Source organism: Schistocerca piceifrons, chromosome 7 (assembly GCF_021461385.2).
Source record: "Schistocerca piceifrons isolate TAMUIC-IGC-003096 chromosome 7, iqSchPice1.1, whole genome shotgun sequence".
Taxonomy (NCBI): Eukaryota; Metazoa; Arthropoda; class Insecta; order Orthoptera; family Acrididae; genus Schistocerca; species Schistocerca piceifrons.
In genome coordinates, this window is record NC_060144.1 from 439,039,723 (window position 1) to 439,067,676 (window position 27,954).

Sequence of the window (27,954 nt, forward strand, 5' to 3'; positions counted from 1 at the left end):
CAGTGTTAAAGCAGTCATATTAATCAGAACTCGATCCATTTGATGAAGACAATATGTTTATAACTGCAGTCCAATAAAAGCTACCCAGATCGAACATCCATAGACGGACTGAAATCTCTCAATCTCCAATCATCACTGAAAATACTCTTAACATGATGCAAATGGCGCTCGCAGTCATACATTGTTGAACCATATTATAGCATGCACAAACACTGATGGGAGAGAGTATTATGAACCCTAAAGCCATCCTTCTCTTTGTTTCAAACATGCTATGATTATGTACACATGTAAGCTTACGCATTAAACTACCCACTTTTAAACAACTGTGATTCAGAGGACTATAAATTGAGAGTTACCTGTTATTTTATTGTAGTTTTCACACTATGCAGTAAATCTATGAATTGCATGGACAAATTAAGTTGTAAAAAGTATTGCCTCCAAGTGAAAACAGCATCATACTGTAGTGAATGAGTAGATAACCAACACACCTGCCATCGTTAGAGAGAGAACTGCCAAGCAAGGAATAACCATTTACAAAATACAAATGCTTTCTAGTAAGACTGACAACACCTGAACAGCAATTGGTATAAATTGAGATTTGTCAAGAACACTTGTATATTGTAGTGGAAATGGAAATGAGCGTTTGGTGTCATTGGCTGGGAGGCCCCTTGAGGGGCAAGTCCGGCCGCCTTGGTGCAGGTCTTATTACATTCAACGCCACATTGGGTGACCTGCACACTGGATGGGGATGAAATGGTGGTGAAGACAGCACAACACCCAGTCCCTGAGTGGAGAAAGTCCCCGACCCAGCCGGGAATTGAACCCGGGCCCGTAGGACGGCAATCTGTCATGCTGACCACTCAGCTATCAGGGCAGACTGTATATTGTAGTAGTTCCTGTAACTGTAGCACCGTTACTGTTAAGGCAAGTTCACTTCATCATTATTACGCTGAAATTTAAAAAAAAGCACAAGCTGGAAGTAATTCTGTTGCCAACCAAAAAGATCAAGGCTGTCTTATCTGTAGGGAAGCCACTAGTTATCTGTGTTGTTGTCTTCCATGAAATGGTTGTGTGAAGACCAGTTACATGCAACAGTTCAAAATGAATTGTGTATCAGTTTTTGAAGATCTTCATTGAGTACAAACAAATAAAATACTCTGAAATATTTCCTCTTATCAGGTTGTATGCTGTGAGAATACATGCTCTTCCACTACCAACCATAATTTCCATTATTAATTCCAGAAAAAGACAACAACATTGAATGCACTCTAAATCTTCCAGGAATGGGCTCTGTGTGAATTACTACATTACAACCTGTCATTATATCTTCTTGGGAAGTCACAGTGGCAGCACCAATATTATCTGTTGTTGCATGCTGCTATAACTGATTGTTTCTAAAAATTGGTGTGGTCTCCATCGTCAGCATCAACACAGCATTAATTACTATCTGCAGTGGAAATGAAATGGCATCTTCATTTCACAAAATTTCTTTTGACATTGGTAAATTCTTCTCATTCCATTCCTTGCTGTTTCATTGGTTCCCAAAATTATTGAGGAGTGTTCCTGCTGTAAATGGCCAAAGCTGACTAAGTTGGAATTCCTTCATCAAGATTTTGGGCAAAAGAGCTTGTTTTTGTAGTCAAATGAGAGTGCTAAATGGCACTGATTATCTCCACCTACTTTCATTCTTGTACGCAATTTTGATGTTCATATATGGATCAGCAAGTCAGTTTTTGTGATTCAGCTTAGTCCAAACCTTTCCTCCTGTCTGCTGGATAAAGCAACATCAAGCTCCAGAAAGGCAGCAGTTTGTCACCTATGGTAGTCTCATTCGCTGCTGCTGTCTTGTTGGAGGAAGTTACTTCTATCTTTATTTAATAGTATATCAATGCAAATAATCAATTTTTATCAGACTTGCCTTCTAATCCCATCTAGTAAGTCTTCCCTGCCCGAGGGTTCTGGGCTACTTTCCCAAACTCTCCCCATTTCCTTGACCTCACTAGTCCTTTTCCTTCACCCTTCTTCCTTTCCCTTGAACCCTTCTGCCAGAAGGAGCTTGCAAATTTCAGTACCTTCTCATGTGTGTTTTCCTTCTGCAACTTTGTGAGTAGTTTTTTTTATGTATCAAATTAGATTTTATTTGATATTAATTTGATACTGGATATCCTTTTATCAAAATTTTCATTATGTGCTTATATGGCAGAGAATTTGTATCAACAGTTATACATTAATTAATAGTTTAAATATATGATTTGTTGGCATTTGGAGTGCAGGAAAATAAATGTAAACCCATCCAAGTGATGGCACCTGGCAAGGAATGATTGCTAGTCAGACACATGCATGCTGCATGTTGTATTGGTGAGCATGCTGTCCGTGTTTAGAATGGGGAAGGTGCACAATTTGAGTTTGACCGAGGCCGGGTTGTGATGGCCTGGAGACTCAGCATGAGCATTTCAGAAACTGCATAACTTGTTGGGTTGGGTGTTCAAGGAATCCTGTGGTGACTGTCTTCAACACGTAGCGAAACCAAGGTGAAACCACATCTAGACGTCATGGGGTTGGGCGGCCATCCCTCATTAGAGGTGTCAGATGTCGTAGGCTGGACAGGTTGGTAAAAAAGGACAGATGGCGAACTATGGTGGAACTAACATCAGACTTTAATGCTGGGCAGAGTACAAGTGTGTCCAAACCCTCCTCAGCTGACGACCTATGAATGAGCCAATGGTTAACACTATGACAACAGCAACTATGACTGAAATGGGCACACGACCAATGGCACTAGGCATTGGTGCAGTGGCAAAGCATTGCTTGGTCTGACGAATCCCGATACCTTCTCCATCATGCTGATGGCAGGATGTGAATGTGTCATCTTCCAGCTGAACAGCTCCTTGATACCTGTAATGTGGGACGGAGACAAGCTGATGGTGATTCAATTATGCTCTGGGGAAAATTCACATGGGTGTCCATGGGTCTAGTGGAGCTCGTCCAAGGCACCATGCTGGAGAGGAGTATCGTGCACTTGTTGGTTGCAGACTACATCCACCCCTTCAGGACGATCATGTTTTCTGACAGTAGTAGCATTTTTCAGCAAGATAATACACAACATTACAAGGCCAGGAGTGTGATGGAGTGGTTCGAGGAACATAGTGGTGAGTTCCAGTTGATGTGCTGGCCCTGCCAACTCACCAGATCTGAACCTGATCAAACACATCTGGGATGTGGTTGAATGTAGCATCAGAGCTCATTGCCTCCCTCCTTGGAATTTAAAGGAATTAGATGACATGCATGTGCAGATGTGGTACCAACTCCCTCCCTTCCAGTGATCTACCGAAGCCTCATTTTTTCCATGCCATGATGCATCACCACTGTTGTCTGAGCCAATGGTACACATACCGGCTGTTAGGTGGTCATAATGTTCTGGCTGATAAGTGTATATTACTGTATTTAACTTCCAATTTTTTTCATTGTTAGTGTTTTACATTTCATAGTTCGAAGTACCTTTATACAGCACCTGTTCAAGTACATCTACTTGATATTGGTTATACAAATATCACAACTGGTCTATAATTAAGCAGTAGGTGTACTTATAATTCATTAGGTGTCATCACTTCAGAGCAGAAGCTCATGTAATTAAAATGATCTCCAGAAGCCTTTCACCTAAAATGAAACATCTATAAGTTGTAATTGAATCTTTTTTTTTTCATGCAGTTTCTGGAATCACCCCAAAACTGCGTACACCACCTGATCTCTCACCAGTAGTGCCTTCCTCGACGCCTGCAGTCATTGGATCCTGGCGGTGTCCTCAGTGTACATTTGAGAATGGAGCTGGAGCAATGGTTTGTGAAATGTGCCATGGCCCACCCTTGAATTCCACTAGCCAACTACCAAAGATGCCAGCAGCTGCATCAAGCCCAGCTCCCACAGTGCTGCAGCAGGCGAGTGAGCTCATGGAGGAGCTGCGTCACATTGAAGAGCGGGAAGCTCTCCGGCAGTGGGAGCGTATTGTCCAGTATTGCAAAGAGGTCAGTGCCTGCTGATGTAAAACATGCCATTCTTATCTCTCAAAAAGCTGTGAGATTCAGATGAGTCTCAGCTAAGTTTTGGTTATATGCTTTCCGCAACATACAAAAATTGTGAAAAATTCTGCAAAGCTAAAGTGGTTGAAATTAATGTCCTTGCAGGTAGTGTACTCCTCTACAAATGCATTTGTTCAGTATCTCATTGGTGTTCACTACCCTGTACGATACCACAAATTATGACCAAGTTAAATGTTATCAAATGCCAGGGACCATCTCTGAAGCTCAAGATTGTGTGGTTACCAAACAATTATTCCACAGTTCTGCCATTGACTGCCTTACAGTGTTAGAAGAAACTCGTGAACTGCAGTAGAACTGCTCTCATGTGTTAATGCTTGTTCATTCAAGTTATCAAATGATATCCTCAGTTTGTCCAAAAATATTTTAGCATAATGCACAGTTTCCTTTATTCATAGGCAGGATGCTCACTGGGAGCATAAAGTAATTGTTTGAAGTGTTCTTTATATGCATCTATTGAGAATGTAAAATGAAGACCAAAGACTTTTTCCAAAGTATCTCATAATAACTGTGATAATTATCAGTATAAATAATAGAACTAGTTACATTTTATTTTTAGTGTGCTTTACGAAAGTAGCCTAGAGTGGTTGCATCTGCCTGTTAATGTATAGTTTGGTTGTTCCACATCTCTGAATGACTCCTTCCATGATGGGATTTGCCAAACAGAGTTTTTGAATGAATGGATGGAAGGATGGAGCACATTTGCAGCTGCAGATATGAAAATTTAAATTGACTAGAAAACTGGTGAACACTGTTTTGTACAGCTTGATTTCAACAGCTTGCTTACAAAAGTGAACACTGTGGGCTTGGTAAGATTGAAAATCGTATTAGTTTTGTTTTCAAAGCAGCTTCTTTTTACTGCTGCTTGATTACTAAATAATGAGATTATCTGTAGCTCACAGTCACAGTTTAACACTGCTGCCAGCTTGACGTAACTGACATGATCCCATTTTCTGCAGAAAAATCTGAGAGATCAATGGTCACCACTTCAGCCCTGTGTATCCAATTACTAAATTTTTAACCTAATCATTGTCTTAACTACCCAGCCAGTACCTAAGGAATGCAATATGCTGTAATTTGTTGAAATGTTTTCACACACATGGAAGAAATCAAAGAAATTACCTGTTTGTAAAGAGTTTGCTTTATTGACTTCACATGACCTGTAGGCTATAAAGAAATCACAATAGCCTAATCATTCTTTGCTGATCCATTGGAAATGTATGACCCCTCACTGATTTAGAGAAGATTTTATCCTCACCTGCCATTTGCTTTCAATTTATTTTAACATAACATCATGACTGCTGCTCCTTCCTGGATGCCCTATACTTCATAAGCATTTCCCCACTTGCTATAAACTGGCACTAAGTTTCTCTATCCTTCATCTTTTCCCAAATCCAACATCAATGCGACAGTCATCTGACAATCACCAGCAGGAAGAAATCGCATCACACTTCCTGGCAAAAGGAGTTCCTTCTAGTTGCCCCTGTGCCAAGGGAACCGAATTTTGTTCTTCTCTACTATAATATTCTGTTTTATTTATTCATATAGCTTTCCCACTGGCTTGGTGTCCATTAAGTGATCATTCTTTGTGTGGATTAGAGCCTGTAACATCCCTTCTTTTAAGTGATGTTAAATGTTACTGTATGCAGTGTCATTACTTTTTCAGTTGCATCTATTCTAAATTTGGTTCTCTGCACTCCTTGATGAATTTATTTTTAAAGTACGTATGCTGTTTATTTACCATTGTATTACTTGATTTCCTGCATTTCCTTCTTAAAAGTGAAACCTGACATTTCATTTTATATCAATAACATTTTCATCCTTATCTTTGCTGAACCTCTGACAGCCTCTGTTTTTATCAGTATCTCACCTCTGAATATGGTTTTTCGTTTTATTTAATATTTTGAATAATGATGGAGATGAATGTCCTGTATTTTGCAGTCTTTATTGGAAATACTTGCTCCTTTTACTATTTTTTAAGAGGAAATTTGGTTTCACTAGCCGAAACCTACAAAAGTGTTCTAGATAAATTTCTCTGTCTGCCTTTCCCAGGCAATATTCATAATTAATTCTGTTCTATTTTTTCATTCTATTTAAGAATTCAAGTTTCACAAGATTATGAGGTTTCCACTCTATTCCAAATATCTTGTAAATTCTTCAATTTCATCACATAATCTCTTTCCTAGAGGCCGACAGTTATTTTGTAGTGTTGAGTATTCCTTTATGTGATGATAATGATAAGCAAGTGAATCTGATATGGTACCTCAGCAAGTGAGTATGATGTGGTTAAGGTTTTTCTTTCTATGAGTTTCTGTATTGGGTGATTTTTTAGTTTTCTCTCCTTTCTCAAATGTTTCTTTACCCATTTTATCAACGGTGATTTTGTTTCTCCATGAAACTGCCATAGTTCCTCTGATCATTTTGTTGATGGAGATAAGGAGGCCACCACCAACAGTTTCTGTTTACATAACACACAATTTGTCTTACCTGTTTGGGTATTCTCTCGATGAGAGGCTGACAAAAAACTCAATTTTTTCTACTCATAATATTTGATGAACATGCTTCAGAGTGTTAAGTATCATACATTAACAAACAGTAAATAATATTATAAATCAACAGACAAAAGCACAGTGTCCAACAAATACCACAAATGACAGGTTGCTGCCAGAAACTGAACAGTAGTTTTCTTTTCAAATCTTTTCTTCAGTCGCTCTTTCTTTCAGGCAGTGTCTTCACAGCCAAGATGTTTTTGTCGTTCTTATCATTTCCATTAGTTTTCTCTTGATAATATACCTGCAAAAGAACAGATCTATTTGTCAAATTCACTGTTTCCTGTTCACAGTTTTATCAAATAAACGCATAAAAAAACTAAACTCCGGCCAAACAGGCCATGAAGGCCCAATGGTACCGACCAGCTGCCATGTCATCCTCGGACCACAGGCATCACTGGGTGTGGATATGGAGGGGCATGTGGTCAGCACACTGCTCTCCTGTCCATATGTGAGTTTATGAGACCAGAGCCACTACTTCTCAACTGAATAGCTCCTCAGTTTGCCTCACAAGAGCTGAGCAAACAAATGCATAGATGTATTAATAATATTTGTCAAATTTAGTCTCACTTTTGAAGCATCTATCACACTGAGCATATTGTACAGCACAGTAGTTTGACACTGGTGGGAATGACTACTAGTGCAGGCAAATCATTTCTTGCATTGACTTCAGCACTGTGTACACAGAAGAAAAAGAAAACAATATGCTGGTTCAGGGAATGGTTGAAATTGAGATTATTTTTAACAATGAAAATCTGCTTAAGAAAACATTGCACTCAGAAACTGAAAATTACATCAACTTTCTCTGAATGGAAAATCAAACTTTTAACAACTTATTAGAATTACTTCACACTGATACTGAAAAAGAAGATGCAGTTGTGTGAAAATATGTTGTCCTCTGCTTGGTCCTGTAGTGAATGTTCAATAAAATACACATGCATTGTCTGTGAAAGAACCAGAATGAGTCAATTTTTTTTAAATTTTATTTTATTCTCCTCCCTTGAATGTCATGCCTAGAATATTGATTCTGTTCTTAATGCCTCCATGTGTAATATGTGCCTGGATTTCTTGCTAAATATGTGCAGTGAAACCTTACATGAACAATGTCTGCCATCTTGTCAAATTGCCCATCAATCAAAACTCCTCTCAAACCCCTCAAACTTCTTCATTTCCCATTCCACCAGTCCCTTTCACTTATAATATTTTTCTCCACAACCACATTTAAAAGCTGTTGAAGCATTTTCTTATTTCTTTTTCACTTTTCTTCTTACCATAAATACTACACTTCATATACTGCATAATTTATTGCCATGGTTCTTTCTCCTCTTACTATTATACCTCTTGATTTTTGTAACAAATTGTCTTTTAGGTTTCTCAGCATAAATATTGAAAGGCATTTGTGACATTGAATCACTTTCTGTCTTCTGTAGAGAGTACTTTTCTTAGTTTTCTGTTGTTTCAATGTACACCAGAATTTTCAAGTCCATTCCATCGAACTTTTGTTCCCAATCAATAAAATGGATGTGCATATTCTTGATAACTTCTGAGATTTTTGTCCTGTCATGCCAACATTCACTTCCATCTCATGTTCCTTTGATTGCACTGAGTAACTTCAGCTTTACTAGAGTGGTAAAAGGGGGCAATTTGTAGTTGAGAGATGTATATGCAGTTTTGAGAGTGACAGGTATTTGCTGACCGCTGTGAGAGATTGACTGTGTGTGTGATGTACCTCCTACATGATCATCATTGCACTACACTCTTCATAGCTGTCAATCCTGAAGTAAGGTTTAACATAAGTGGGAATCATGCTGACAATTTTGTTTTATGATGACCAAATGTTGGATGAATGCTTGACATAAATATTATGCAACATTTCAGAAACGATGTGTTACATAAGATGCACAAAAACTACCAATGTGTTTAGAGTATTTGTGGGCACTTGGTACAGAGAAATAATAATATGTAAAGGTAAATAATATGTAAAGGTACAAGAAGAGAATAGAAGCTTTCGAAATGTGGTGCTACAGAAGAATGCTGAAGATTAGATGGGTAGATCACATAACTAACGAGGAGGTATTGAATAGAATTGGGGAGAAGAGGAGCTTGTGGCACAGCTTGACTAGAAGGAGGGATCGGCTGGTAGGACATGTTCTGAGACATCGAGGGATCACCAATTTAGTATTTGAGGGCAGTGTGGAGGGTAAAAATCGTAGAGGGAGACCAAGAGATGAATACACTAAGCAGATTCAGAAGGATGTAGGCTGCAGTAGGTACTGGGAGATGAAGAAGCTTGCACAGGATAGAGTAACATGGAGAGCTGCTCAAACCATTCTCAGGACTGAAGACCACAACAACAGCAACTATCCTGATCCATCCTTAGATTCTTACTGTTAGGTATATAATGAAGAAAAATGTTCTTTGGTTTAGAGAAAGTGCTTTTGGTTACCAGGAAAGAGCAAGGATGTTGTAACAGTCTATTAATATCAATAGAAAAACTCATAAGATGTGGAATTTTAAATGATTTTGTTTTATTTCCAGCATAAGGAGCCTTTTGTAGATGACTCATTTCCTCCTGCTCCAAAATCTCTGTATTACAATCCTGCAGAGACCAAAGACAATCATGTGGTGCAGTGGTCAAGGCCACATGAGATAAGCACAGATGGCGATCTCAAGAAATGGGTTGTGTTTCGTACCCCTCTGCCATCTGATATATCACAAGGTACAGTCAGTTATCAGTAATATGGATTTTGCTTTATGTGAATGTAGCAAGAATTCACTCTGCACATCTTTTTCAGTAAATTGTTTCTCTTATGTTTGACAATAACTATGACACTTGTTTACAGAGAGAATTTATATATCTGGTGGCTTGTTTCCAATTGGTTCCTAGTAAGAATCTGTACAATGCAGGTGTGATGTGGGGGCAGCAAAGTAGATAGTGAGTGAGCTGTATGATCGTGGCTTTTATATTTTAATTTATCTCCAATGTGGCCATCTCTGGTTTTTCCGATAAAAATCAACTTCTTTTATTTTTACAGAATTATATAAAAGGAGAATACATTTATTCCTTACAGTCGGTTCCTGTAAAGTGTAGATATATACATACTTTTTTGTAATGAACATTTTCTTCCTGCATGAAAAGTTGCCCCAGAATATTATGCCATATGAAATTAGTGAATGAAAATATGAAAAGTGAGAGAGATTTGGAACTGACCACCAAAGTGTATAGTGAGCATGAGATACAGTTCCCAAAACAGATATTAAACATATTATAGGCACATTATTTGCTAGATTACAGGTTATTCAACTTCACATCATTGTAACATCAATTAGTTAAATATGCATTTTAATCATTACATATAGCTTCACTATCTTCTTGTATACCAAATGCAGAACATACAGGTAAATTCCTAGTCTGTGTTCATAAGTCCATTTCTGTCAGTACTTAATCCCCCAACTTTTAAATCTCTCCTAACATAGCTATGGAAATATGGGCCTCAGTGTTTCTCTCATAGATAAAGAGCTTTTCACCAGTATGAGCAGGCTGTTTGATAAAGAAACATAAACTGTCTTCACTTAGCCAAGCCATTATTGATGATTTTTTTTTTACTTGTAGGTGTGCTTGGTAATTGCTGGTTGCTGAGTGCACTTGCTGTACTGGCAGAGAGAGAGGATCTTGTGAAGAAAGTGATGGTAACTAGAGAATTCTGCAAGCAGGGAGCATATCAAGTGCGTCTGTGTAAAGATGGAAAGTGGACTACAGTGCTTGTTGATGACCTTCTGCCCTGTGATAAGCGAGGACATCTGGTTTATTCTCAGGTTGCATTTATTTTCTTAATATAATCAGCAAACTTAGACGTAGAGTAACAAAATAATGTAAAATGTAATGTTTGCTGTCAAAGTGCTATTTTAACTGCAAAAGTAATCATGTGAACAGTATTGTTGCATATTAATATTCATTTTAAACATCTGAATTAATGATACAGGAAGTCTCTTGATTCAAATGTTGCTGAAAAATGAATATTGTATCTGATGTTAACGGTGTTTGTCACGCTTTTGGTGAATAAAATAAATGTTTTAATTTAATCTAGCCCATGGTATTATAACAATTGGCGTGATAATAGGTAAGGTATATCTCATGAGAGTAAAAACGGTTTATAAATAATGTGGACATACATTTCACAACAGAAACAGTTAGTTGTTTTCAGTTGTTAAGCTGAAGTGAAATAAGTAAGAGTAGAACATGGTATTCACTTGTATGTCACAAACATTAGAATCAAACAATAAATGGCACCCTTGAATTGGTAAATTAATTATTTTTGCTATTTTCTCGACACATACTCATTTCAAATAATTCAATTCAAAGATTGTTTCCAAGTTGTGTACACGTTTTATGTTAAAAATAGCAACCACTGATGCTACATCATGCAGAGAACCACAATAAGATCTGTGGGAAGTTAGGTAAAGACATAGTCATCCTTTATGTTAATGCTATACCTCCCAAGTCACACTCAGAAAAGGCTTTTTGCTCTATGTTTTGAACCTGGAAATATGGCATCATCCACCATAGAGTTCTGACTCATTGCTATGTGATTTTTATATGCTCAGAAACATGAAGGAACATTTCATGGCTGTCTATTTTTCAACTATGGCCATCTGTAGACAGCTGTCTTATACTGGCACTGAGAAAAGACATTGATTTCTTTTGTCATGGCATCAAATCTTTCATGTTATATTCAGTACATGATTGCTGTGCCTAGTTAATATAGAGCAACATTGTGGTGCATTTGTATCTAATTGTGGTATAGTGTTGTTGCTCTTCTATTTGTGTATGTTTTCACATCTATATCCATACTCTGCAAACCAATGTGAAGTGAGTGCCAGAAGATATTTTCCACTGTACTAGATATTAGGGTTTCTGCCCAGAATGATCGCTTAAATATTTTTTTTGCGATTAGTTTGTCTAACTTAGTTTTCATGGTTCCTAAGGGACTGATAAATAGGAGACTCTAGTCTATCCTTCATTTAATACTGTGCCTTGAAACTTTTTGTTTTGTTTTTAAAGTGCATAATTTTACATTTATGATCATTTAAAACATGTTATCTGTCATAACACCACTTTAAAATCTTATCGAGATGTGACTGAATATTTGTCCAGCTTTTTAAGACAATACTTCCTTATAGATAACTGCATCATGTGCCAAAAGTCTGAGGTTTCAGTTAATATTGTCTGCCAGGTTATTAATTCGCAAATCGAAGAGCATGAGTTTCAATAACTTCTCTGGGTCACACTGTAAGTTATTTCTACATCTTTTGAGGACTCTGTCCTTTACCCTTTGTCATACCTGCAAAAAGTTTGTGTTACAAAATTACATTTGTCACTCCTTATGTTGTGCTTTTGGTAATAAGCATTAGTGTAGTACTGAGTCAAATGTTTTAAGGGCTTGAGAAATACTGCACCCATGTGACTACCTTGATCCATGGTTTTTGGGATGTGACAAGACAAAATTGTGAGTTGAGTTTGGAATCCATGCTGAAGTCATTCTGTTCCAGCTATCTCATTACATATGAGCTCAGAATTTGTTCTAAGATTCTACGGCAGATCAGTGTCAAAGATATTCAATGATAGTTTTGTGGCTCATTTCTGCTATCCTTCTTGTATATAAGTGTGAACTGTGCTTTCTTTCAGCTATTGGGCACAATTTTTTGTTTTAGGGATCTAGGGTTTATTATTGTTAAGAGGGGCCAACTCGACTGTGGATACTGTATATAATCTGACTGGGGTTTCATAAGGCCCTGGGGCCTTCTGTAATATTGGCCGTTTCAATATTAACAATGTCACCCACTTCTCAGTGCCACTGACATTTAATCACTCATCTTTGCAGTGGTGATATAATCTAATTGTGGCTGTACTCCTGGATACTTCTCTGTAAAAGATAATATAAAAAGAAAATTCAACATATCTGCTTTTGTTTTGCTACTCTCAGTTTCAGTTCAAGTGTTATCCATGAGTGTGGACACTAACTGTAGTTCCGCTGAAAGCCTTAACATGCAGCCAAATTTCTCCAGGTATTGTGACAGGTCTTTCTCAATAAGATTCTGCTACAACAATTGTTGAAGGCTTCACATATTCATGCATTGCCCTTTAGACAACCAGACACATTTCATTCAACATTTCTCTATCTGTAACCCTATGCTTTGTTTACCCCCACTTGTCGTGCAGTAGTTACTGTTTCTTTACAAAGACAGTATAGTATGAGGGTTCTTCCTGTCACAAACTGTTCTGTTTTGTGTGTGTGTGTGTGTGTGTGTGTGTGTAGTGCTTCGTCAACTACATACTTCCTGTATGTGCTCCTTCCCAGAGCTAAATGTTTAGAGTTCCTTCCTGAGATGTAACACTACTGCCTATTTATATACAATATAACTCCGCTTTTCTGTTCCCGGAATTAACGTTTTCCCACCATTTATGACATTTTTTATTGGTTCTGTCAAATTTTCTATGCCCACAATGTTAATTTCCACCTGATTTTGCGGTAACATATGTATAATTTTCCCGCGATTTATGCATTACAAAAAAATGTTTGCGGAGAAAATATGATGCTGGTATAGTGTTGGCCATTCAGTAGTGTTTACAAATACTACGTGGTTAAGTTTCTTGACACCAGGGCACTCTATTCAGTGGATTTGAATGGTAGATGAGAAAAAGTTGTTACAATTCGAGTCGTATCTCCCACCGCTGCCTAGCTCTGTGTGGCGTGATGGCTGATGGGAGTAACTAGGTTCGTTCGAATGAAGATATTATGACCAATCATAACCATTTTCAAACTGACTCTACTGCGCAAATCCAGTTTCATGGTGGTTGAGATCGTTGTGAAACCTTTGTTGAACCATATTTAGCATGTTTTGGCGTATGGCCACGTGGAGTGCTAGTTGATACCGTCATTCACTTTGTGTTGCTCAAATGTTTTTAGTGTAAACACAGCGCCGGTTACATATTGTATTCATGTTGAGCAAAACATGTTTCGAAAATTTATTGTCATTGTCAAGTGCAGCATTTATGTATGTATTTTATGTGATGTTACACAAACAAACAATGTGAGTGATAGTTTGTGTGTGTGTGTGTGTGTGTGTGTGTGTGTGTGTGTGTGTGTGTGTGTGGTTTTCTACATAACTGATGAGGAACAGTACCTGATAACCTCAAAAAGAAGAGTACAGTGCAAGAGACGCAAAATAACACATATTCAAACACTACACATAATACTTATTTACATATCTGCACTTGACAACAAGAAAAAATTCTTGAAACGCGTCGTGCTAAGCATGAAAAAATACGTAACTAGTGCAGTACTTCATTATTTAAATAATGAATGACAGCTGCAGGATTTTCAAAAACATCGATTATGTTGTTTGAAATTAAGTCAAACGTTTCCATTTTCCAGACGGTTATCAATTCCAGTTACATCAGCAGTTTTTATTAGATAATAAACCTTTATTAAATAATAAAAAAAGTCTCCGACAAGTCTTTTGAAGCCTGTTATGTACATTCATTGTACATAAAGAGCAAGGGAGTATCCTATATGTAACTTTTACGGCTTAAAACATTATTTTGCACATTTTACATTTTCCCGCATTTTACACCATTTTTTGAAGTCCCTTGAAAAGTGTAAAAGCGGGGTTTCACTGTAGTCTCCTGAACATTAAATGTTCTTAATGGTTTTCTTTCCTCTTTGCTCTTTGATAATCACTGTTGCTACAACTGTCTCATGGTAACAATGCCAGTGTAAATGAAGACGTCTTCATAGAAGTCAGGCATGTTTGTTGCCATTAGACATAGTGTATTTCCATCATGAATGAGTTTCCAAACTATCTGTTGTAAGTAGTTTTCAGAGAAATCATTTAGTTTTTGTTTTGTAAAATGTCTTGTCACATCCTACTTTTACACTACTGTAATTATCTCATGTAATGGATGATTATTACTTCTCTCATTGATGACAGTGTGTTTCAGGAATATATGCATTGGTGAGCTGAAGTTTTCTCTATCATTTATGGTTGCATCTGAGAGTGAGTCTGATGGTTGATAGATATGTCCAATTATAAGTTTATGCCCACCCTTCATATTGAATCTGGTCCAAACAATCTCAGGTACGTCTTCAGTTACTGTCTCAACACATTTGATTTATGTGTCTGCCATTACAAATACACCACCTCTATTTCCAGTTACCCTGCCCTTTCAATATACACTTAGATTTTACCCCAGAAGTCTCACTGCTGCCAAGCTATGATTTTAGCAGTTTTTCTGTACTGAGTATTACATGCGTTCCACTGTTTATTATTACATGACTTGGGGTGAAAAGCCACTACTGCACAGGGTTGGGTTGCAGTGGTGGGTCATGATGGAGGTGCAGGCCATTGGGAGCTCAGGGAACGACATCAGAACTCAAACATTTTATCGAGATTTCGTGCTACTATACTTGTAGTGCTGCAGTATAGCAGCCATTCCCTCTTTAGCGCATGGCATAGATGGCTTGTGGTGCACTGCAGTGGCCAGCTGGAGGTCCAGTAGCCAGCTATCATGTCTGCGATGAGGAATGTTGACACCAAAGGAGCAAGCTCAGCAGCATGTGCCCCAGTTAGGCATGGTATAGCTCCTCATGGATGACAACAGTTATTGCCAAAATAGCAGGGGATGATAGCTTCTGGGCATGGAAGTCACCCCCTTGAGTGGTGGTGCACCAGAGCAGGAGGGTAAGTGGCTGTACCCAGTCAAGATTTAATGCCCTCCAGGGTAGGAGTCTGGCTGCTGTTGAAGCATCCCTGTAGGTGGCCCACCAGTAGAAAGGCACTAAGTTCTGGGAGGAGGACTTGGTTCTACAGGATTGGCCAGTGATGGCGGAGGCCCACCCTTCTGATGGCTGCTGACTGCATACCATTTTGGCACCTGGTATAGTCCTGTCTTTGTCATAGGTACTGCCAGATTGCAAATATCTCTGCTAAAACTGATGGTTATTTATACAGGTTAAAAGCTTATTTGTGGTCAACACAATGCTTCTAGCCATATGGAGAATAACAAATCAAAGGCCTGACTTTGCAGAAACTACTTGGCCTATTCTGCAAGAGCCCCATCTTTCTATTTGTTGGCAGGATTACAGTGCTCAGCTCGGCCTGTCTCAAGTGCGTAAACAGCACTGTGCGTGACCTGCATGCTGATGCCTTGGCATCGGCTGGCTCCTTATGGGTCCTTCAATTACTGTTGCTGAGCTACTATTTTCCAGAGTTCATCCAAGAATTAGTGATGGCAGTAAAATTACCACATTTTGAACTCTGACAATTCGTTGCAAATGCTTCAGCAGTTGATCAATAGATTTTATTACTCTCATCTGTGGCAGGATTTTATTTTGATCTCATACTAATATTTCACAGCTATCATTACCTGGACTGAATGGAGAGTTGTCTAATCTAAAAGTAATTTATATATAGCATATAAACTGTCAGTTAGCTGGGTAGCAGACTATGATGGGTTACAATCACATTCATTAAATATCTAGGTAAAATGTTGCAAAACAATATGAAATGGAATGAGCACATCAAGTTTGTAGTAAGGAAAGTGGAATGGTCAACCTCGTTTTATTGGCAGAATGTAGGGAAAGTGTGGCTCATCCATATAGGAATGGCATATAGAACACTAGTGCAATCCATTCATGAGTACTGCTTGAGTGTTTGGCGTCCCCACCAGTTCAGATTAGGGGAAGGCATCAAAGTAATTCAGAGGCATGCTGCTATATTTATTACTGGTAGGTTTGATGCGCTTGCAAGTATTATGGAACTGCCTCATGAAGGAAGATGATATTATTTTCCCAAGGCACTATTGAGGAAATTTAGAAAACCAGCATTTGAGATATCAACATACATTTTGTAAAAGGAACATGAGTGTAAGACGAGAGAGATTACAGCTTGTACAGAGGCTTTAAGTCAGTCATTTTCCCCTCATTCTATTTGTGTGTGGTACAAGAGAGGAAATGTCTAGTAGGGGTCTATGGTGCCCTTGCCATGTTTCTTACAGTGGCTTGGAGTATGCATGTGGATGTAGATGTAGAATGCATACTTACTGGTACTGTTAGAGTTGGACACATTTTTAGATAGAAATATGGGTGTTTGCTCCTCCTGTGTGTTTGGAGGTGTGGCAGAGAAGTCACCTTCTCCTTGGGGAAGGTACAATTGTTAGTGAGATACAGATGAAATTAGCCTTGAGTCATGAAGGTTTTCTGCGGAGCCTTCTCATATCACTGTGGAGGGACAGCCAACAGTTACAATTACCAACATCAACAACAATGAATTATGCAAGTAATTAATTTACTTTTGCATAGTGCCACAGTCACACTAAAGTTTTTGACCATTGCAACTGTTCAGTAGTTTGGTTAACATGTTAGTAGGAGTGTTTTAATCAAATGAACACTATGAACATCATTTCATGTAAGGTGAATGAAAGTGATTTCACATTATTGTGAGAAGCCAAATTGAAACTGTCACTTTGTAAGATATTTTCTTATGTATTTGTTGACAATTAGAAAATCAAAATATCAATGTTTTATTGCATGTAAAAAAGTTATTATTTCACTGAACTTAAAACTGGGGCTTCAAATTCTTTAGAATAAGTATGCAAGGCTGGACAACGGTAGTATCATTATTCTTTTAAATACTAAGAGAGATGTAAAGTTTTTGAAGTTCCACCAAATTTGAAGGTAGCTGCAGAAAAAAAAAAAACCACCCTTGATCTTGTCAGCAAAGACATTTTACCATTGGAAGTTGCATATGAAAATATATTTCTGAAGAGTGCACAGTTCCTTGGTTCCTTATTGATGTGGGGAACCAGGTAAGTGCTTGATTGCAAAACAAACAGTTACCTCATCCAACCACTATTTTGAGAAATATGAAGAAAACCACTGATTATTTGCATGAAGCTGTTTCTAGAGACGTGAGGAATGTTTTTAGATATGTAGGGGTGTCACTAACAGTTAATCTAAGGAAAATACACTATGTGGGAGTGACTGCACATTACATTAACAGTGAACGAGAAAACCTTCAGGTTGGAGATATCAAGAGTGAGATTAAAAAACTGGAGAAAATATTAAATGTGAACAGATAAAGATATTATGGCTATTCAATTTAAAAAGCATTGTGCAAACCATAGAGTTCGTGGCTGACAGAGGTCCAACAATTGTATGAGTAGCAGCACATCGTCAGTAAAAGAGATTTTGATGCTCAGTGTGCCTCTTCAATACTATGTTTTTTGGAGTCCACAACTTGAGGAGTTATCAATGATAAGAAGAGTGATGTACAGAGATAAATAAATTCTTGTTGGCTGTCACAACTTTTGAAAAAGATAAGACCTTCAGAAAGGCCTGCAGAAATCACTGAAAGGAGATATGGTCATATGATGGGACAGCAAACTAGACTTATTTGAGCAACTTAACTCACAGTGGTTCAAAGTTGTAGCAATTTTGTCCAAGATAGATCAAGACAATTTAATCAACTCTGCTGACAAAAAATACTGGAAGATGTAATAATCTTTCTTATATTATTTAAAAATGCCTCTCTCAAGATTTGTTTAGTATTTTCACTATTCACAATAAGAACATTCAACTTGAAAATCAGATTTATAAAATTTTACAAAACAAAATTTACATAATGTGAGCCTTTGTGACATTAAAATTTAAACTGTTTGCTGTGAATGAGTTGTAAGCCTTTTCAGCAGTAATCTGAGCTCTGCTGGTAAGACTGAGTTTGGCTTTTGATAAGTATGCATGTATCATCAGCAGACATCACCAATAGTTACTCAGAGTCATTGGAAGGCCATTCACATAGATGCAGAACAGGAGTGGCTTCAGTACCAAACACTGTAGGACCAAACATATTATTTTCAAATTGTGAATTAAATTTTACACCTGTTACACAGCCTGTCAGTGTACCATCGGTGTTCTTTTATAAATGTTACTCTCCATCCATGCAAGAAAAGTGTTATTAATGTCATACATTTTAGTTCCACCTAAGGAAGTGACCTATGAAAGGATATTGACTTATTTTGCTGAGTAGAATTTGTAAATTGCCTCTCTGGTTGGCGTTTGTGAAGTGTTCTCCTCAGAGAAAGCCATATAAGACCTCACAAATGAAGTCCTAGCAGAGCTATACAAGAAAAATTTTCCTGTTAGTATATTGTGTGTTTGTGCCAAAGCATTTCATTGTTGGGATCTTATCCATACACTGACACTTCCTACTGTAGTAAAATATCTTACATAGAAATAATGCTGACATTCCTCACACTAATTTCTGTTCTTAATTACTCTGAAATAGTTTGCAGACTTGCCAATTTTGACAGTATATTTTTTCATCAAGTGTTTACCTAAAGGTACTTGTTCATTGAATTGTGATGGCTGACTAATGGATTTCTGATTTTTTGATAGAATATATCATAAATGAGAATCATTCATTGCAATAGCTTTATATAATTTCAGTGGAATTTTTAAACGTGAATTTTATGAGTAAATAATTTTTTTGAGAGAGAAAATGAAAATTATTGAAGAAATTAACCTTATTTATGAAAGAAAATGGAAATAATTGTAATACATACCATTTATGCTTCCTGATTTGCATTCAGAAATCTTGGCATTCACTATGCAGAGATTTTCATGGACTGGAATTCTCTCATAATTAGGGACCTGAAAAATTCGCATTTGCAATAAATGCAAATATAGCTGCATATTCTGTCAAAACACTAAGTTCTGTAATAAATGCTGTTTCATAGCAAATTTTATTCAGATGAACTATTTTATCAGAGATAGTATGGGCACTTGGCTATGAGTGCCTTCAAAAAGCTGAAATACATACTCTGTAGATTTTGTAAGTTCTGAATTGGGCGAGAAAAGAAAACTGATGTCCAAGAAACACCTTAAATCGGAGAAGCACTCCATTCATTGGTGAGAAAATGCTGTTGCTTCTCAAGAGAAATAATCATTTGTTGAAAGCTTAAACTCAGGGAAAAATAAGTAAAAAATAAAGTAAAATATTAGACATGAATTTAACCAAAAATAGATGATAATTCTGCCAGAAATGGATGTGAAGTTTGCCAAAGAAGGACCCTAGTCATAATGATTGCCTGAAATTTTCTGCAGTGCTACCAAACAAATTTCACACATCATACTTTACTAGTCATCAGGAATAACACTCAAATGTTCTCTAGCACAATTCTGTGATTATCTCTAAACCTTTACTCACAGAAGAATATATATTGCTGTATAAAAAAAAGTCTGACATATTCTTATAAGCTGAGCTTTTGAAAGTCATTCACTGCCGAAGTCTGCAACAGAGCCTTTTTATAATGGTTCAAGAACTTTGCCTCCTACAAACTCAGTAATTATTTGTATGTGTAATACTTGACCATTTGCTTTTTCACAGTTATGTATTGGATGGTATATATATTTTTCTTTTTGTAGTGTGTGTGTGTGTGTGTGTGTGTGTGTGTGTGTGTGTGTGTGTGTGTGTGTGTGTGTGTGCGTGTGTGTGTGTGCGTGTGTGTTTGGCGCAGGGGGGGGGGGGGGGGAGGGAATAATCATTAAACAAATGTTATTGGTTTTGCATTATGCTCAGTGTTGCAATGATTATGAAAGTGTTTTATACCCATTTAATATTCCCACAATGAATCTTTTTGTCTCTCTCTTGCTTTCCAACTTCACAGAAGCTCTGCTGTATATGTTGCTAGACCAGCTTCCCTGGGAAAGATAGTACCATGGAGACTGTCATAATTATAGCCTAGATGTTATTTACAGAATAAATATTTTGTGCCTGGGTATATCAGTTGCTTAGAGGACTGATCACGAATAACAAGGTTCCAGTATGTCTTCCCAATATGATACACTGTTTAAATCTGTCAGGAAACTAATTTAATAATCTAATCCCATGAACACATACTGAAAATTGAAGAACATGGCAATCACATTATCATTTCACTATTCTCTATTGTGTGTGCTTAGATTATTGGTGATAGTAACCATGCATTTTAGAATGTAAGCTAATGTACAGCGTTGTTTTTCTAGGCCAAAAGAAAACAGCTATGGGTACCATTAATAGAGAAGTCTGTTGCTAAAATTCATGGTTGTTATGAAGCACTAGTTTCGGGTCGAGCTATTGAAGGCCTGGCAACACTTACAGGTAAATACAGACAGAACTTCTGATTAAATTATGCCCTTTTAATCATACTTGTGCCTAAAATTAACTAAAATCTTCTTCTTCTTCTTGCTGTTCGTAGGTGCTCCATGTGAAAGTGTTCCCCTCCAGCCATCGTCATTACCATCAGAAGATGAGCTGGACCGTGACCTAATATGGGCACAGTTGTTGAGCTCACGGCAGGCTCGCTTCCTCATGGGAGCCTCATGTGGTGGTGGAAATATGAAAGTCGATGAGGAAGAATATCAGCGCAAAGGCCTCCGTCCCAGGTAGCTGGCACAGGTTATAATAGATTGGTGAGAATGAATAAATGTTTTAGAATAGGGAGATAGCCACCACATATCTGAAATATCAATTAGAAGAAGGGGTACAACGATAAGTCACTTAAAGTAGCAAATGCTAAAATTTGAAGTTTCTTAAAAAAAAATCTGTGCACTTTCCACTAGAAGTATCTGAAGAACGGATAAGACCATGAACTCATAAATAACTGCTAAGATTGACTGATAAACAGAGTAAATGACACACATGATCAATGGACAGAGAGACAATATACAAGTATAGAAGAGATGTTGGGTCGTATATGTCCATAGGCATATGACCAAGGTTTTTATTAGTTGCATGGGAGGCCATATGTTTAGAAAATATGCTGATGAACCAAGACAGCTGTTTTAATCTCATCCAAGGCATTGAATATCTAACCACATAAGTTGTCTTTCATAGTTCCAAACAGATAGAAGTCAGATGGGGGCAAATCATGGCTGTAGGGTGCACGAGGCACCATTGACCAACCCATTTTTGCAATTACTTGGTCTGGGAAAAATGACATGGGGGGAGTGAATAATTGTGATGAAGCATGATGGAATGAATGTCTTTTAGTGATATCACTTTCTTACTGCTGTTCTAACTTCCTTAAATGTGGTTACATAGGTTTCACTGTTGACTATGAACTCTAACATGTCTGTCTCCTTCAATCGCTTCATCAGCATGTCCCCAATTGATATCTGTGACAGATATTGTCAGGCTGCAGCATGCGTACCTGCAGTATCAATTTCTCCATTACCAAACTTCTTCACACACCACCACACATTGCTGGTGCCCATTACGGCATCTCCATGTTCTTACTCCATGGATAAAGTTAAAACAGCTTTAAAATCATGGGTCAAGAAGCAAAATCCTGAATTTTACCAAACTCAATTTGATGTCTCGGTTCATTGATGGCAGAAATGTGTACAAATGCATGGTGACTATGCTGAATGGTATTGTTGAGTAGGGAACTTTACTAATCCCACCTTTATATGTTAATCATTAATTTTTTTATTACATGAGAGGCATTACTTTTTCATCCACACTTGCACATATGGCTCTGTAACACATTATTTCTCATGGTAATAATGACCTGTTGAGTTGTATTTCCTAAGAAGTCTTCATTCCAGTCACAAAGCTGGTCCATTTCTCTGCCAGTTCATATTTTGTTCACTTGGCAAAAGTGCAAAACTGTATCAGATATCATCTAGATTTCAAGAAACATAGCATCATTTTGACAGTACCGTCTTGTGCATTTCGTGAACAAACAGAATGAGCTGAATTTCACAATAAAACAGGTTTGGTACTTGCTTGCAAATGGACTAAATGTATAGTATTATGTCATACATGGTACCCTTTTTATGTATAAAATTGAAAGTGTTTTTTTTTTTTTTTTTCTTCGATAGACAGCAGATGTCAAATTATAATAGCTCTGATGTACACATTTGTTGCCAACAACTGTTTCTTAAAAACAACATATGAATAAAATTTATGCTATTCTTTAAATCCTGCTCACATTAAACCATCCAAAAATTTGCATCTTTGTGTTATTCTGCTCTGAGACTAAGATTTTAATAAACACAGTTCATTCATTCATCGTACTCTGTACAGCCCATTAAGGAGGAGAACCTGTATGAATATGAAAAGAGCCTAAGTATACATTGACAGAAGTGAAGTAAATCTTAAGGACTTAATGTGTGAACTGTATTAACAGCAAACTATCACTATACTGTGTAGTACTATCTGTGATTTCCCCAAACTAAATGTAACCTAAAGATTAGCTGGAAAACAGTTCCTTTGATTAAGCTGCTGCTTCCTCTGTTAAATTAGGTAGATGCTGTTTATCTCTTGCTAGGAGCTTCATATTTACATGAATACATTAGTATTTTTCATAGAAAATAATGGGGAACATCAAAAAGACAGTACACAATGGTGAATGGACTGCACAAACGGTAAACAGACAAATCATTTACACATCCACTTTTTAAAAAAAAAACAACTCACGAAAACTTAACCGCATAAGTTCTATAGTGCATAAAATAGTAAAATTTCTGACAGGCAACAAGGTGAACTGAGTGCTTGGTTTGGATGAAAGCCATTAAATTGTAAAATTATTGGTCAGTTTTTCTTGAGTAATGTGATATCTTTTTCATATGAAGTGCAAACTGGAAACCAGATAAAAAACTTAAAAAAGTATACTTTCTCAAACTGCAATAATTTTTTACATTCAACTTGTTGTCTGATATGTGGTACAATTACTTCCTGGTCAACAAATAAACAAAAGTTTACCATTAGGTATGTGTAGTTATAAACCTATGAACAACTGAATTAGGGACATCTACTTAGTACTGTGGCATCTTCTTTTTTCCTTTGAGATGGCAGATGGCATGATTGATCATGGCATGGATTCCAAAAGGCACCAAAAGTGATGGAGAGACATCGCAATCCATGATTGTTCAAACAGAGCCCATATCTCAGGAAGAAGGACAAGAGATTTGTTGATGACATCCCAGATATATTCAGCAGGATTGAGGTTGGATGATTGGGGAGGTCATACAATCATCTTCATCCCTGTGAAGTGCCCCTCAAACTATTCACATTCAATACATGAACGAGGATGTGCTGGTTTGTCTTGCCGAGGGTATAGGTTGCATGCAGGTGCTGTCAGCAAACAAACTGGTGCATTGGATCAGACATACAGTCAAGTAGACTTAAGAGGCTGTTGTCAGCTTTCTGCTGTGTAACACTGACAGCTGCAGGTGAAAACAAGAGTCATCTACATAGGTATGACAACACTGAGGCATTGCCATAGAGATGTTTACAAAATAGAGTTACATGATTGGTTGAGTTAGGTGCAAAGCTGTTGTTCCTAGTGTTGTGACTCGCCGATCATTCAAAGTGCCGCCACACAATTACGCGTGTCGTCTACATGCGGCGCTGTCTGCCAGCCATGTAGCAGCAGCGCCACCTAAGCGACCAGCCAGCCAGCGGCCGCTAGACTTGAACTCAGTGTTCATTAGAATGTTACCTTGTTCACATGTCTTGCTTTGTCAAATTGCTCAGTGACTTATGTGTGTTGTGTCGTTTTGAAATATATGTGTTCAACTTGATGTTATAACAACTGGCGACTAGGTAGTGGATTTTTTTCTTTTCATCGATGACCCACAGGTTTCCATGGCTACTGTCGAGCAACTATTGCAAGGTCTCATTGAACAGCAAACGCTTCTAACATCGGCGATTCGCAATTTCGTCATGGCATCAAATGCGGGGCATTTCTCATCGTTGTCTATACCTCCTTTTCCTCCTTACGACAAGATGGCGGAAGACTGGTCTGATTACGTAAAACGTCTTCGGCAGCACTTCTTGACATTTCATGTCACGGACGAACAAACATGTATGTCTCTGTTCCTTTCATGGATTTCACCTCAAATGTATCGGTTGTTGTCGCAATTGGCTCCTTTGAAAGATCCTGCATCTTTGTCCTTTGCTGAAATGTGCTCACTTCTGTCTGTCTATTTTCAAAAGCAAACGCATGTGGTAGCCTCTCATGTTGCCTTTTATCGTTGTCAAAAACAACTGCATAAAACCTATTGTGCTTGGTATGCTGAACTTCGTGGCCTCAATCGAAAGTGTCAATTTGTTACTGACGTTCACAAAGAATCCTATGCCGATTCCATGGTACAGGATGCTATTATCCGGTCGGCGCCCGACAAAGAAGTGAGGCAACGTGCCCTTCAGTTCGCAAATCTGACTCTAGATGAAGTCCCATCCATCACGCAGTCTTTTGAAATTTCTCGCGCTGCTGGGGCGCAAATAGAGGCGTGGGGTGACGTTGGGGATATACAACCTCTGTGCGCTGTTGACGATGCGTGCGGTGCGTCCCTGCCGGTCGACGTGGCCGCAGTACGCTCCCACGCGCAGCCTCAGCCTAACCGTAAACAACCCTCTAAGAAACTGCAGCAAAACCCCCGGTAACTTCCTTCAGTCCGCGGTGTTTTACAAAACATTCACGGGAAGACTGTCCCCAACGTTGGGCCGTGTGTCACAATTGCAAAAAGAAGGGTCATGTGTCTGCTGTTCGCAAATCCAACCGCATACATGATGTTCATGAACATGACGCTGATTCTGATTCCATGTTGTCTGTCAATTGTACTTCTTCCCTTTCAGGGAAATTATTTCTCACTGTCCAAATCCTTGGTCGGGATGTTCGCATGCAGGTGGATACCGGTTCTGCTGCCACTATAATTAATTCTCAGACGTATCTCCAGTTGGGTTCTCCAATCCTGTCACCTGTCACTAGGCAATTACGAACGTACAATAAACAGAAGATTTCGCTCTTGGGACAATTTAATGCTGAGGTATCTTACAAATCTGTCGTTCGCACTGTTCCTATATTTATGGCCGATCAGAATAACGCAGAGAATCTTTTTGGTTTTTATGCCTTTCGCGTTTTTGGGTTCTCCATAGATGACTCTGTCAATATCGTCTTTGATGCTATTCCTTATGCTCATTTGGATTCCTTGTCGATGACATTTTTGTCCCTTTTTTCTAGTGGGTTAGGCCGTGCAAACGATTTTGAAGCTCATATCACGCTCAAACCCACTGCTCGGCCTAAGTTTTTTTGGGCTCGGTCCATTCCTGTGGCCCTTCGTGATCGGGTAAAACGGGAGCTGGATCGTCTCACTACTTCAGGGGTCTTGCTTCCCATCACTTCCAGTGAGTGGTCCTCTCCTGTCATTGTCGTTGCTAAGCCCAATGGTGCTATTTGTCTCTGTGGCGATTTTAAAGCCACTGTAAATGCACAATGCCTCATTGACACTTACCCTATGCCCCTACCTGAAGAATTGTTCACTAAACTTGGGGTAGGCCAGTATTTTTCTAGAATTGACCTGTCAGAAGCTTATCATCAACTTCCTCTCGACACTGCTTCCCGGTGGTTTCTGGTCCTTAACACGCCTTTTGGCCTCTATCAATACCAATGATTGCCTTTCGGGGTTGCCAGTGCCCCTGCTCTCTTTCAGAGATTCTGGGAACAATTATTGCTCCCTGTCCCTGGGTGGCTCCACCACTGAAGAACATCTTCAGAACCTCTGCACACTTTTTCATGTCTTACAGGCTGCCGGTCTTAAGTGTAATCTTCAGAAGTCACAATTTTTCAGGCACGTATCACGTGCTTGGGGGTTTCAACTCTCTCAGGATGGTATTCGTCCGCTTCAGCAAACTGTCGCTGCGATCAATGCCCTTCCTCGCCCTACATCTGTTAAGGAACTGCAGGCCTTCTTGGGGAAAATAGCATACTATCACAAGTTTTTATCGTCTGCTGCTTCGGTGACTCAGCCGTTGCATCGCCTGTTGCATAAAAACGTGCCTTTTCACTGGTCCGCGTCATGCGCTGCGGCTTTCCAGAAATTGAAGACTATGCTGAAACATGTCCCGTACCTGGCTACTTATCGACCGGGCCAACATCTTGTTCTTGCCATGGACGCCTCTCAATACGGGGTCGGTGCAGTCCTTGCGCACCGTTTTTCTGACGGCTCTGAACAACCCATTGCTTATGCCTCCAAAACACTCACGGATGCCCAACAAAAGTATTCTCAAATTGAAAAAGAAGCTTTGGCCATTGTTTATGCTCTTCATAAGTTTGGTGTTTTTTCTCTATGGATCCAAATTTCATCTTGTTACAGATCACAAACCACTTGTTTCCTTGTTTCATCCATCATCGTCACTTCCCGACAAGGCTGCACACCGCCTCCAGCGTTGGGCTCTTTACTTGTCTCGTTTCAATTATGAGATTCATTTCCGGCCGACGGCTCAACATGCGACTGCTGATGCACTGTCTCACCTTCCCATGGGTCCTGATCTGGCATTCAATAGGGACGAACTTTTGTGTTTCCACCTGGATGTTGCTGAGCAGCGGGTTGTGGATGGATTCCCCATCACCGGGGACCGGCTGGCAGCTGCTACGGGTTCTGATCCTACCCTCTCCCGGGTTTTATGCTGTATTCAGAAGGGTTGGCCAGATCGTCCGTCCGCTAAAACTTCTGACCTGTTGTGGAACTACTACGCTTTGCGCTACTGCCTCACAGCAAGGGATGGTGTTATCCTCCTTTCCACCAACAATGCTTCGCCGTGTGTTGTGGTACCTGTGTCTTTGCGTGCTTCGGTCTTGCGCCTCCTTCACCAAGGGCACTGGGGTGTCTCTCGCACAAAATCTCTGGTGCGCCGTCATGTGTACTGGCCTGGCATCGACTCTGAAATAGCACACATGGTTGCTGCCTGCGGCCCTTGTACGTCACAGTCCGCCGCCCCGAAGTCATCTTTGTCACCGTGGCCTTCGCCTGAGATGCCCTGGGGGCACATTCATGCTGACTTCACAGGACCTTTTTGAGGTACTTATTGGCTCCTCGTAATTGATGCCTACTCTAACTTTCCTTTCATTGTCCGTTGCACGTCGCCTACCACCGTGGCAACCACAAGTGCTCTCGCCCGCATTTTTTCTTTGGAAGGCCTTCCCTCTACTCTTGTTACTAATAATGGTCCACAATTTGCATCTTCCGAATTTGCAGATTTTTGTGCTCGTCATGGCGTTATGCATGTCACGGCCCCTCCGTTCCATCCACAATCAAACGGTGAGGCTGAACGACTGATCCGCACATTTAAGGCTCAGATACGGAAACTCCTGACTTCTTCTGCTGCTGATGATGTGCTTCTTCAGTTTCTGGCTTCTTACCGTTTCACCCCCATGGGCGACCACAGCCCGGCTGAGCTCTTACATGGCCGACAGCCCAGCACGC

General features: G+C 39.0%; 1 protein-coding gene across 1 annotated transcript in view; it reads left to right on the plus strand.

Annotated features, from left to right (window-relative positions):
• LOC124805053 (calpain-D-like) overlaps positions 1-27,954 on the plus strand; it is a 114,368-nt gene that overhangs the window by 17,406 nt on the left and 69,008 nt on the right. Inside the window, exons 4-8 of the mRNA XM_047265476.1 lie at positions 3,709-4,022; positions 9,182-9,362; positions 10,257-10,459; positions 20,728-20,842; positions 20,940-21,126. Coding sequence (XP_047121432.1) covers positions 3,709-4,022; positions 9,182-9,362; positions 10,257-10,459; positions 20,728-20,842; positions 20,940-21,126 — 1,000 coding nt within the window. The remainder of the gene's footprint in view (positions 1-3,708; positions 4,023-9,181; positions 9,363-10,256; positions 10,460-20,727; positions 20,843-20,939; positions 21,127-27,954) is intronic.